At 42.1% G+C, this 10,902-nt stretch overlaps 3 protein-coding genes across 3 annotated transcripts; 1 reads left to right on the top strand and 2 right to left on the bottom strand.

The window, feature by feature from the left end:
* Positions 1-3,549: 3,549 nt before the first annotated feature.
* PCYB_101610 (hypothetical protein) lies at positions 3,550-6,082 on the bottom strand (the record flags this gene model as incomplete). The annotated part of the gene is made up of 2 exons (XM_004222710.1): positions 3,550-4,501; positions 4,931-6,082. Coding segments are annotated over 2 exons (2,104 nt in total), but the record flags the coding sequence as incomplete, so codon positions are not given.
* A 1,532-nt stretch (positions 6,083-7,614) lies between these two features.
* On the bottom strand, positions 7,615-8,574 carry PCYB_101600 (RNA methyltransferase; the record flags this gene model as incomplete). Its single annotated transcript, XM_004222709.1, has 1 exon — positions 7,615-8,574. A coding segment is annotated over one exon (957 nt), but the record flags the coding sequence as incomplete, so codon positions are not given.
* Positions 8,575-9,161: 587 nt separating this feature from the next.
* Positions 9,162-10,402, top strand: PCYB_101590 (hypothetical protein). Its single transcript, XM_004222708.1, has 2 exons — positions 9,162-9,773; positions 10,243-10,402. Exons 1-2 carry the CDS (start codon positions 9,519-9,521, stop codon positions 10,384-10,386), a joined length of 399 nt encoding a protein of 132 aa, XP_004222756.1. The 5' UTR covers positions 9,162-9,518; the 3' UTR covers positions 10,387-10,402.
* Positions 10,403-10,902: the final 500 nt, after the last annotated feature.

Raw genomic sequence — 10,902 nt, 5'->3', positions numbered from 1 at the left:
AAATAAAAAAAAAAAAAAAAATGCAAAGGTGATGCAAGAGTGCTACTTTGGGATGTACCTACCTAGTAGCTTTTTGCACAGCGAAGGGATCGCTTCCGACAGGTGAGTTCAACACTCCCGTCAACACCAGCACCTCTCCGTCTTTTTAACTACATGTCTAGTTGCGCAAACCATTATTTCAACGCATGCATACTCTTTGTTTTATCCATTTGTGTGCCGCGTTTACATTAGTTTCGTCAATCTTCTCGAACCCTGTAACGAATTCACCTCTTTGTAAAATATACCCACCTGATTAAGCCCACTAAATGGAAGTGATCCCCTCAATTGGGTAAGACTAGAAAGGGGCATATGCACAATTCCCCTTGTGCATCGAATAACATTTTTTGTAGCAACCGCGTGGCAGAATACTTCGTATGTCGACCTGTCGCTCCAATGGGTCGATGATGAAGAGGCAACCCACCGGTGCAGTGAAAATTACTAGAGTGGGGGACTAACGAAACGGATAAGCGTAAAATTTTGTACTGAACGTCAGATGGCGAATTACTCTCCTCTTTGCACAAATAAAAAAGGAGGAGGATATGATAGCAACCGTGCTGGTGACCAATGAGGGGCACGCGAAGGCAATTATAAACGCAGTCATCCCTAGGTTTGTAGTAACGGACGGATTAATTGACCAAAAAAAAAAAAAGGAGGCAGCTTTCTTTCTCCCTGGGCAGTGTTTGTTAACATGTGTTAAGATTAAAAATGGAAAACTGTAGAACGAAAAAAAAAAAAAACTAGACATGTAAGAGGAGCACACATGATGTACGTGCAAACGGGACTGAGGCCAAAATCAAAGAGGTGGCCATGACACGAATAGGGTACGATAGATGAACAGTTGCCAAGTGCAAGGTGAGCACTACGACACAAACTCAATTTCATAGCGAACGCGATGGGAAGTATGAGCACACACCACAACTATGTGGCGACATTCAGGCAGAAGGATTCCAAACTTCCATTCGACCCAGCCACGGTTAAATACACCTTAGTGCGAGAGGGTCGAGGGGGGATAGACAAACGTTTTAACCCTTTCCTTACTCTGCCAATTGGTAGACAATGGGGAGGAGGTTGTTCCCCATTTGGTGCTTCCATTTTGGGGATTGCCTTTTTCCTAATTACATAAACATTTAAGCACGAAACATCATAGACAGCCATTTTGATTTTCTTTTCCCTCTTTAAAAAAATATTTTCATTCTTGTCCCTTCTCACCTTCCAAATGGAGATGTACTGATCCCAGGAGACGCTTGCCACGAAATTAGAAAAGAGGGCCAACGATCTGATAGAGGACAAATGCGCGTTGATAAAAATCTTCTTTTGTATAACTGACAGGTGTATACGGTTAGGCTCTCCATTTAGTAAAGCTTCGGCAGGAGGACAAATTTTCACCGTGAGGACATTTAAGGACTGATCATCCCCGCAGGTGAATACTTCTAATGTGTCCTTCTTCCTCTTAACGCATATTTTGTTTATTCCATTCTGATGCAACTTCACCTTCTCCAGCAGAGGCACTAGCTTCTTGCCAAACTGGTAGAAATGAATCTCTCCGTTATTTAATCCGCAGCATAGTATACCTCCCAGGAATATCTTACTCCCCTTCCGTTTGTTTAGGAAAAGTTGCTCAGTCGATATATGCAGATTGTTCGGAGGGCCGCAGCTTACTCGTTGAAGTGCGTCTTCCACGTTATTACTCGGAGGGGACATTGCACTTTCACATTTTTCTTCTTTTTCTCCTCCATTTGTTTCCATATCTTCAACGCTGCCATTGTCCTTATCGTTTCGCATGTGTAGGGGCCCCCCCAATTGTTCACATGAACAGTTTCGTTTTTCTACCTCTTCAGAGTTTCCAAATAAAACACTCTTTTGAGAAAAGCAGCTTGGTAGAGAGCCCTCCCCATCGTGTAACCCATTGTGTGCATCCCCCTTCCACCTGTTTGCCAAAAAATCACTCAAAAAAATGTCCGTTAAATTTAAAGCCAAAATGGTGCTACCCAAATTGTATGAACATACTAGATGGGCCAGCTGCACAACTTTGGAAAAAATGATGTTCTCATAATGCAAAAATTCATAGTCGCCTGTGTAGTGAAGTATAAGCCCAAGTGATGTGCCAACGAATAGATCTACTCTAATGAGGTGTTTATTTCCATCAGTAAGTAACACACTGAACCTCCCCTGCACAGATAGGAAGCGCAAATCGCTGGAGAACTTCTGCACTCGTACCTTTTCTACATGATAAATTATTGGTGTGTTCTGAGCATCCATATATAGGTAAAAAATGTTGATCGAGTTTTTTGCTCCAACGCTGGTTAGCAGTTTTAATTTTTTAAAATTGTGAAAGGGACTCTCCAAGAAGCACATGTAAAATATTGGCTCACTGTGGTTATACACATTTTGGATAATGTCCATTCTGTGATTTAGGAAGTTAATTTGGCTTTTCCTGACGGGTGAATTTTTACGTGTGCTCCTTTTGAGGGATGCTCCGGTGAAGGGAGAGTAATGCTTATGCTTGTTCCCGGGTGAAAATTCTGTGCCGTCAATTATCCTGCTAGATAGTCCACCGTTTGGTTTGTCCTCCTTAGAGGGAGCGCCGAGTTCTCCATTCGACCTTCCATCCATGTTATTCCCCCAATTGGTATTTTCCCCCCCGTTTAAGGAACACTTCTTTTTCCATTTTGTAGCACACCACTTATTCACGTGAACAATCTTTATCGTTCCATCCTCCGAACATGTGCAAAAATATCTTTTATTTACCCACAGTACGCAGGAAACGTTTTTGGAGTGAAACCCCGCGTTGATGTATATTTGCTCGTACGGGACGGTGGCCCTCTGCTGATTGCTGCACAACGTTTTCACGCTAAAATGGACATTCTTCTCTTTGCAAAAGCAGAAAGAAAATGCTCTCATCAAACCTGGAGAAAATTTCGTAAAGATGCTCAAGGGACGTCTGAAACCACCACATTCGACGGATAGGTACTCTACTTTGTTTTGCAAATCGTACAGAACGAATTGTTTATCCTTAAAGCAGCAAATGAACATATTCTGTGTGTTTTCCTCCTCACCATGTGTGGGCGCAGTGCTTCTCCTCAGTGTTGAGTTCGCGCGTCGTGTGATGTGTCCACGGTATTCGTTTTCTACTTTTCCCACGTGATCCATTTCTTCATCTAGGGCCAGATTGGACCCCCCCTGTACCTCCCTATCCCTGCCAACGGACATGGGCAGCAACTTATAAATGGAGGTATAATAACCAACTTTAATTAAGCACAGCCTGTACAAGGAATACACCCCATTTCCGTCCTTATACAGCTGGTACTTAACGATTTGCCCATTCTGCCCACACGAGTACACAAACCGATCGATTATCTTAATGTCGAACACTTTTCTGTTACTATGGACACGCAATTTATGTTTCGACTTGATAAAGGAATTAGGAAAGTCGTAAAAGAGTTCCTCTGTATTGTGCTCAATGGGTATCTTTACATAGATAATGAAGATACACCCATATTCATCGCCTACCAAAAATATGATACCCATTTTTTTTTTTTTGCTTCATAAGGTAATTCACTGAAATGATTTTGGACTTTTTATTCTTCACGTCGATGTCTGTTTGCGCGACTTTGTTTACCTCGACTTTGTTTGCTTCGACTTTGCTTGCTTCGACTTTGTTTGCTTCGACTTTGTGTCCACCTTTTTGTGCGCTGAATATTTGAATAACTCCCGTGTGGTCAAAAACGGCTAGGAGTAACGTACGGATGTGCACCACTCTGCTTTCGCTCTGCGTGTCGTGCGAGTTGCCCTCTCTGTGCTGTCGTGGGTCCTCCTCGTGGCTATACGCAATTTGGTAGAAGCTGCTCGTTGCGCGAGGGTCACCATTGTTGTATCGGCTTCTACGGCAGCTCCCATCGGAGGCCCCCCCCTCTACCTCCTTCTTCACCCAGGCGTGCAAAACGTCTTCTACATTGTCATACCCCCCACGGGAAATCAACCTATCGTAATTCACAGATGCCAGGGGGACCAAACACATCTCACTGATGCGGTGATTGAAGCACTTAAAATAAGTTAGCTCCTTGTTCTGTTCACCCGATTTTATCAACTCAGTCGCAGCATTTTCATTTTTTAAAAAAATGAAGCAGCAAAATCCGTTGCTAAATCCGAGGCATATATAATCCAAGCCATGAAAATCCATGCACGTCAAGAAGTAGTTTTTTTTTTCCTCCTCATAAATTAACAACACTTCTATGTTTTTCGTGTCTTTCGTTTTAAAGATGTATATGCGTCCTGCATTGGTGCTGATTATTATGTCGTATAAATTTACGTGACTTACCGACCTGATCCAGTCGTTACTCCTTTTCAGTTTTTCCTCCAAATAGTCGACTACAAAGTGGATGGAGTCATTTTGCGCCACCAGGTCCTTTGCACGTGTGTACTGCTTGCTCGAGTCGTTTGATAACTGGTCACAGGGGGTACTCTGCTTTGTACACGTCCGTTGATTAACGTTGGGAATGCTTTCATCGCCGGTGCGGTTCACCCTTTTCGACTCAGCCATGTGGATGTCATCAGTGCGGTCCCTTTCGGAATGGCCACCCCTGCACGCGATGTCGCCATTCGTTATTTGCGCAGGGATCATGTGAGTGCACTTTTTTGGCTCCGGTTGGCCAGCTACACCGTGTGGGGGAGCAGCAGTGGTGGGGGGGGCAGTGGCACAATCAGAAGCAGCATTATTCTGTTCCCCCTTTGGGGAATCTCCGCATGAAGAAATAATGGCACCATTTTCGTCCCCATTTTTGGAGCCCACCCTTGGGGTATTCAAGGCAACACTGCGTTCCCCCTTTGGGGGGCCCCCACTTGAAGCAGTAGTGGCAACATTTTTGCCAACCCCCCAAGAGAGGGACCTGACATGCACAGTGCCATTGTCACTACCCGAAATGATCACCCCCAAAGGTGCGTGGAAGCAGATACATCTGACGGTGCTTCCGTTATTGTTGCCGAATTGGAAGTAATTCTGGGGATTCCCTTTTTCGTAGACAATGCAAGTTGAGTCTTCGCTGCATGTCATGAAATAAACCTTCTTGTTGAACACTCCCATGTCGATGTCCCATATGCGGGCGTCATGCCCAGTTAGTACCCTAACACATTGGTAGTGGTAGTAGTGGTAGTAGTAGTAGCGCTTGTGAGCGTGGCAGCGGTCGAGGTTGCGCTGGGTCAACTCGTTTCCGTTTTGTGTGTTCATAACGGGGTGCTCCTTTTGCGCTTGTACACACATCCGTCTCCATATGCGCCCCTCTCTGTCATCCGAGACGGAACCGACATATTTGTGCTTTCCAAAAAACTTGACCTTAAAAATAATTCCTCTGTGTCCCGCTAATTCTTGAGCATGTTCCAACGAAGTGATTTTTTTGGGAAGACAAAATTTTACAGTTTTTTTGTTTTTTCTCAATTTGAAATTCCATAATAATATTTTGTTGAAAGGGGTTCCTCCAGCTACCTCAATTTTGTACACTTTTTTTTTCTCATCAATGGAAATGTCTGCACTGTATAGGAGGTGTATTCCCCTGAACTTATACTTCCGCGAGCTGATCCCTTTGTAAATGTGCAGTAGTACAATACTTCCATTGCTTAAGCATAGAAGAATCACATTGCGATTATCCGTTGTGGCACGAGTTCCTTTCACATTCGCATCGTAATATCTCTCATCGATATTTTCATAAGTAGGGAGCAAAAACTTTGCCCGTAGTATCCATTTGTTTGTACAGTACTTAGTAACAAGTTTTAAAGCACAAGTTTTACCATTTGAAGAAATATTTAGCCTATAGCAATAAATTTTGTGCACCCCATGGGCAATTAATATGCCACCGTTTTGGGACCTCCTTTGAAATGTCAATCCGTAGATGTTGCTGCTTGTTGAGGCTGCACATTGTAGAAGCACATCTACAGTTGTTACGTTTATTATTTTTATTATATTTCCAAAGGAGATGCACACTAGCTCTCTGTCGATAATGCACACTGCCTTGACGCCGTGGTTTGCGCATATTCGCCTGCACTCGACCATTTCGTGGTTTGTTCCTGCTGGCGTTGTGGACAGACCCTTTACCGATGCAGTTCGCATGCAAATGATCCCTTTTGAAGATGCAGTTTGAATGTAGATCCAACCTTTTTAGAAGAACTTGTTCCCGTCATGCGCTCCGTTTGGTAGATGCTGTTTGAACACTGATTCTCCCTTTATCAGATGTACCTTCACTCCGGGTTCGTCCTTTCGCTATATGTATCTTCACGCCAGGTGCGCCACTTCACAGATATGCCTTCACGACAGACGCGCCTTTTCACTAGATGCATCTTTCAAGCGATTTCCTCTCTTCGAATCCACCTTACTGTGGAGACCCTCCCTGATTCGCTTCCGAGCAGTATGTCCCTTTTCAAAAGTCGCGGATCCGAAGGGTCAACTATTTTCCGAAGCTTGTTTTTACAGAATTGTTTCGAACACAGATGAATATTTATATGCGTAGATCTTATTCAGCCAGGCGGAATAGCCCCTGCGCGTTGTGCATCTCATACAACCGAAGGGGGGTTCGCTCGACGGATGCGATATGTAGTACGACACGATGCGATGCGACGCAAAGGAGATGCAGAATTCAGAGAAGGAAGAAGGCTGCACAATAAATGCTGCCAAATTTACTTTCAACAATTGGTAATCTTTTACATTATTTTTTTATATTACTTCGAAGCGCAAATAAAATGACGCCTCCCTTTTTTGTAACCTTTTAAATACTTAAGCAGCTGCCCCCAATGTTGCTTCTACGATGCGGCGTACGTAATTCACATCGAATCTGTGAATCATTTTGCCAATTTTTTTTTTTTTTTTTTTTTTTCCCATACATTGTTACATACATCTTGGAGCGTTTCACTTGAATTAAATTGTCCCTTTACGTAAAGTAGTAAAAGTAACTGTTTCGGCAAAAACATGGGAGAGTTGAGTGAAGTTTTTTCCGAACCCAATAGAATCCATTTGTACGTGTTCTACTGAAGCTTCAGCGGGGGATGCGGCATTTTTAATGCACATTTGTTTGGTGGGGTAGGAAAAAAAAAAAAAAGGAAAAATTCTTACTAAAGCGAATACGATCGATATCGGAGTTTTACTCACCTTAAATGGGGTGAACATTATTTTCCGTTATTAGCACCACGTGGTGGCATACATGCAGTTGCAAGTGTGCATCTACATGCGAGTAGCACCATGGCGCTCGTAATTTTTCCTGATTGCCCGTTTGCCTGTTTGCCCTATTCCCAATTATTACGGTTAACCCTTTTGTCTCCACACTTTCACGAATAACCATCCCGCGATAAACTCACCTACGACATGCATTTCAAGTAATGAATTAAAATACTTGCTGCCACGGAGACGTTTAAAGAGTTGGTCATTTCGTGCATGGGCACACTTATCCTACAAAAAAAGGAGAAAAAAAAAAAAGGGGATGGGATAAATTCGCCAACACGTAAATTAACTCAGAAATGAAACGATTTGCAAAAGGCATATCGTCGTGGATTCCCACAGCTGCTACTTTTCACATGCGCTCAATTTTTTATATTACGGTTTTGCAAAGCTCAACACGTCCGCGTGCGGGCCGGTGGATTCATTCCCCAAAATAAGACACACTCCCTTCCCTTGTTCACTTGTCGCTTTTAAAATGTGGATTGGATTCACTCCATTCGTATGTGCTACCATTGGAAGCAAATTATGTGTATCACAGAATTGTCTTAGTTCTACATATGAGCCGAACTGGTAAGGAATTTGAAAATGCGATCCGTTGGTCATTTCGATAACTTTGTGGTTAAATGGATCCACTGTGTTGTGAACATAAAAGAGATAATCAACACCCATGGAGTAGGCCGTGTTTAATATTTTCCCCAAGTTGTACGCATATCGTATTCTATCAAAAGCTAGCAAAAAATTGATGGGTTCTTTTGCTGGAACCGACTTTGGTAATTTAACTACAGCTACAGCATCGTTTTTCGCTTCTTTGTTAATTTTTAGGGAGTCACGAAAAATGTAATTTAACGTGTCGATGTCAGCATAATACAGTTTGGAGCATTTGCTTTTTAAATGGTCCAACAGACTTCTGCTGTTTGATAAAATAACTTCAAATGTGAGATTATGGTTACTCGCCAAATGTGTGATAGTTGAGGACTCTTTTACAAAAAAGGAGTTCATTTTTTTTCGGAAGTTCCTTTTTTTCCTTAACCTTATTATGTACTTCATCATTTTGGACCTTTTGGAAATGCTCAGGTATTCGTTGTCCCCTTTTGGGGTTCTGTCTACATGACTTGCTCCCCGCAGCACCTCCGTTTTGCTGCCCCCTTGCTCGTTGCGACTTATCCAGTGAGGGGGTGCGCACTCACTGTCGTTACATTCGGGACCGATTCCAGGGCTACTTTTGTGGCTCCCCCCGCAGCTGCTCTCACCCACAACAGTCGAGTGCCGCCTCTCTAGGCGCAACTTCGCTACATCCCCCAGACGGGCAACACATCCCGGATGTGTAAAAAAGCGCTCTGAAAAAAAACATTTATCAGTCGCGAGTCTCCTTACCACAGTTGTAAAAGAAAACATTTTAATTCGTAGTCTTAGGAGAGTAGCATCGTCACCATCATCCCCTTTGTCGGTGGTCCATCATTTTGTAAATGCCCTCTCTATGGAGAAAAGGTTATTCCGACGTGCTTTTCTAAATAATATTCTCTTGTCAATGCATAGTTTAAAGGGTGAAAAAAAAAAAAAATGTATGCGGGGTGGCGAGGAAAATTTTTGATTAATACACAGTCACAATATCTTCCTATGAAATGCATTATCCGTTGTTGCTTTACGGTGGGGATAAATACAAAAAATGTCTTAGCACAATTTGTTTTGGCCAACATGGAATTATTCACATTCGAAAAAATTGTAACATCGTTTGAAGGAGTGTTAAATATGAAGCAGTAGAAGAAGCGCTTTTTAAAACTTACTCATTTTGTATATCACTGGGTTTATTCATGAAAAAAAAAAATTCCTGCGCAGTGGAACGCCATTTATACTAAGAAAAGCTCAGAGAGGGATCGAACTTCCAAGCACGCGCGTACAGTATGGCACGCCTTTTCTTTATGAAGAGAAAAAAGGCACAGCGAAAATGAAAGTAGTAAAATGGTACATATGGTGACTACAAAGTGGGAAAAATTTACGAAATTTTCCGCCTTATGAATCACCCCTTTACGAACAATTCCGCAGCAAATTTTAGCAAAAACAAAAAAAAATAAAACGAAGTCAAAATAAACTGTTACAATCTGTTTTGCCTTCGCACAAGCAGGAAAATGTTCCTTTCTTTTCCTTCCCTCCCAAGCCCGCAGTTTTTTACTGCAAAAGGGAGGGAAAATCAAAATAACGAATTGAAGGGAGGAACACACACGGGAAAAATAATCGAAGGCAAGATAAACACTTCACCGCGCTTATTTCGTTCATATCAGAAATGTTACTACGTAGCTGTTTACTCTTTTTATCATTTGGCCTGAAATTTATTTTTGCATTTAAATCGAGTACTCCCCTATTGCCAAGTCTATTTTTGAACGCTTCACTGAGTTTGCAAGTCAATGGCCATAACGGCGTGTGCAAAAATAAAAGGAATTTTTCGTTGTATGGAGTTCCGAAGAAAAAAAGTTCGCATCGAAGAACAAGAAGAAGGAAAGTCGCGTGGATGAAGAAGAACCCCGCCAAGTTATACAGGGTAAGTGTTGCAAAGGGGGCCAACTAGGTGTGGACATGGCTGAAAATATGTATATATACTCATTGATGTTTATGAATATGCACACCTGTATGAAAGCCTTTTTATCGCCTCACCCCGTTTACCTCTCTTCTTATCTACAACGCATACTCGTAAAAGCGGTTGTCTTGCGCGTTTAACATATGGTTAACGAAAAATAGTATACGCTCAAAAGGACCACCACGAATTGAACGAAACGTTCGTTATGCGGATGCACTACTTGATGTGGAAAAAAAAGTTTTCTTTTTTTTTTCCTCCCCGCTTCTGTCGTTTTTACACACACATGTGCATGACACCGCTTTTTGAGGCATCTTTTCCGAGTTACGTCGCGTTACGTTGTAGGTGCAAATCCGGTTGGCATTTTCCTAATTTGTCTGCGTTATAATTTACTTGGCTAGCTATTTTTCCTTTTTTTTTTTTTTTGCGCGCGCAGACTAGCTCCTACGACATGGATGAAATAATGCGGTACACTGACAGGAAACTGACGGCGCACTACACAACGAGAGATAGCTGGCTAAACCTCCCTCCAACAACCCTAATTAATGATTTTTTTTTGTTTAGAGAAATAAGAAGTTGAAAGGGGAAGGTTTTTTTTGAAGTGCTTATTTTCAATTCGGGTTGCACGCACACACATGTATGTATATGTGTACATATATATATAAATATTTTTATATACTCACACGCATGCACACGCGCATGCGCACACACAGTTGGCGTAGACCCATCGCGCGAGGAAATTGGCCGTATAGTTTGTAATTTTTTTACGCCTTTGCGGAGGTATAGATAAATATATACCGCGCCTCGCGTGGACCCATTAGCATTCCTTTAAAAGGTGACCATATGTGCGGAACTGAAAAAAAACAGGCAAAAAAATTCTGGCAATTTGTTCGACTTAACCAGAAAGGAGGGAAAAAGTGAATAACTGATGTCGTGAGGAGGGAAACAAAATTCACGAACATGTTTACAATCCACGTTTTGCTATAGTGATTGTTACTGTTATTGTTACTTTTATTGTTACTTTTGTTGTTACTTTTATTGTTACTTTTGTTGTTACTTTTATTGTTACTTTTGTTACTTTTATTGTTGTTTCCTT

The sequence above is a fragment of the Plasmodium cynomolgi genome, chromosome 10 (assembly GCF_000321355.1).
Source record: "Plasmodium cynomolgi strain B DNA, chromosome 10, whole genome shotgun sequence".
In the NCBI taxonomy this organism is placed as follows: Eukaryota; Apicomplexa; class Aconoidasida; order Haemosporida; family Plasmodiidae; genus Plasmodium; species Plasmodium cynomolgi.
The sequence above is the reverse complement of the archived record's forward strand: the minus strand, read 5'-3'. Positions and strand labels throughout refer to the sequence as shown.

What these genes read in the sequence shown, in the direction of transcription:
- PCYB_101590 (XM_004222708.1), top strand. Translation starts at nt 9,519, where the DNA reads ATGTTACTACGTAGCTGTTTACTCTTTTTATCATTTGGCCTGAAATTT. An exon ending in ACCCCGCCAAGTTATACAGG is followed by an intron (nt 9,774 to 10,242) that starts GTAAGTGTTGCA and finishes TTGCGCGCGCAG; the next exon opens with ACTAGCTCCTACGACATGGA.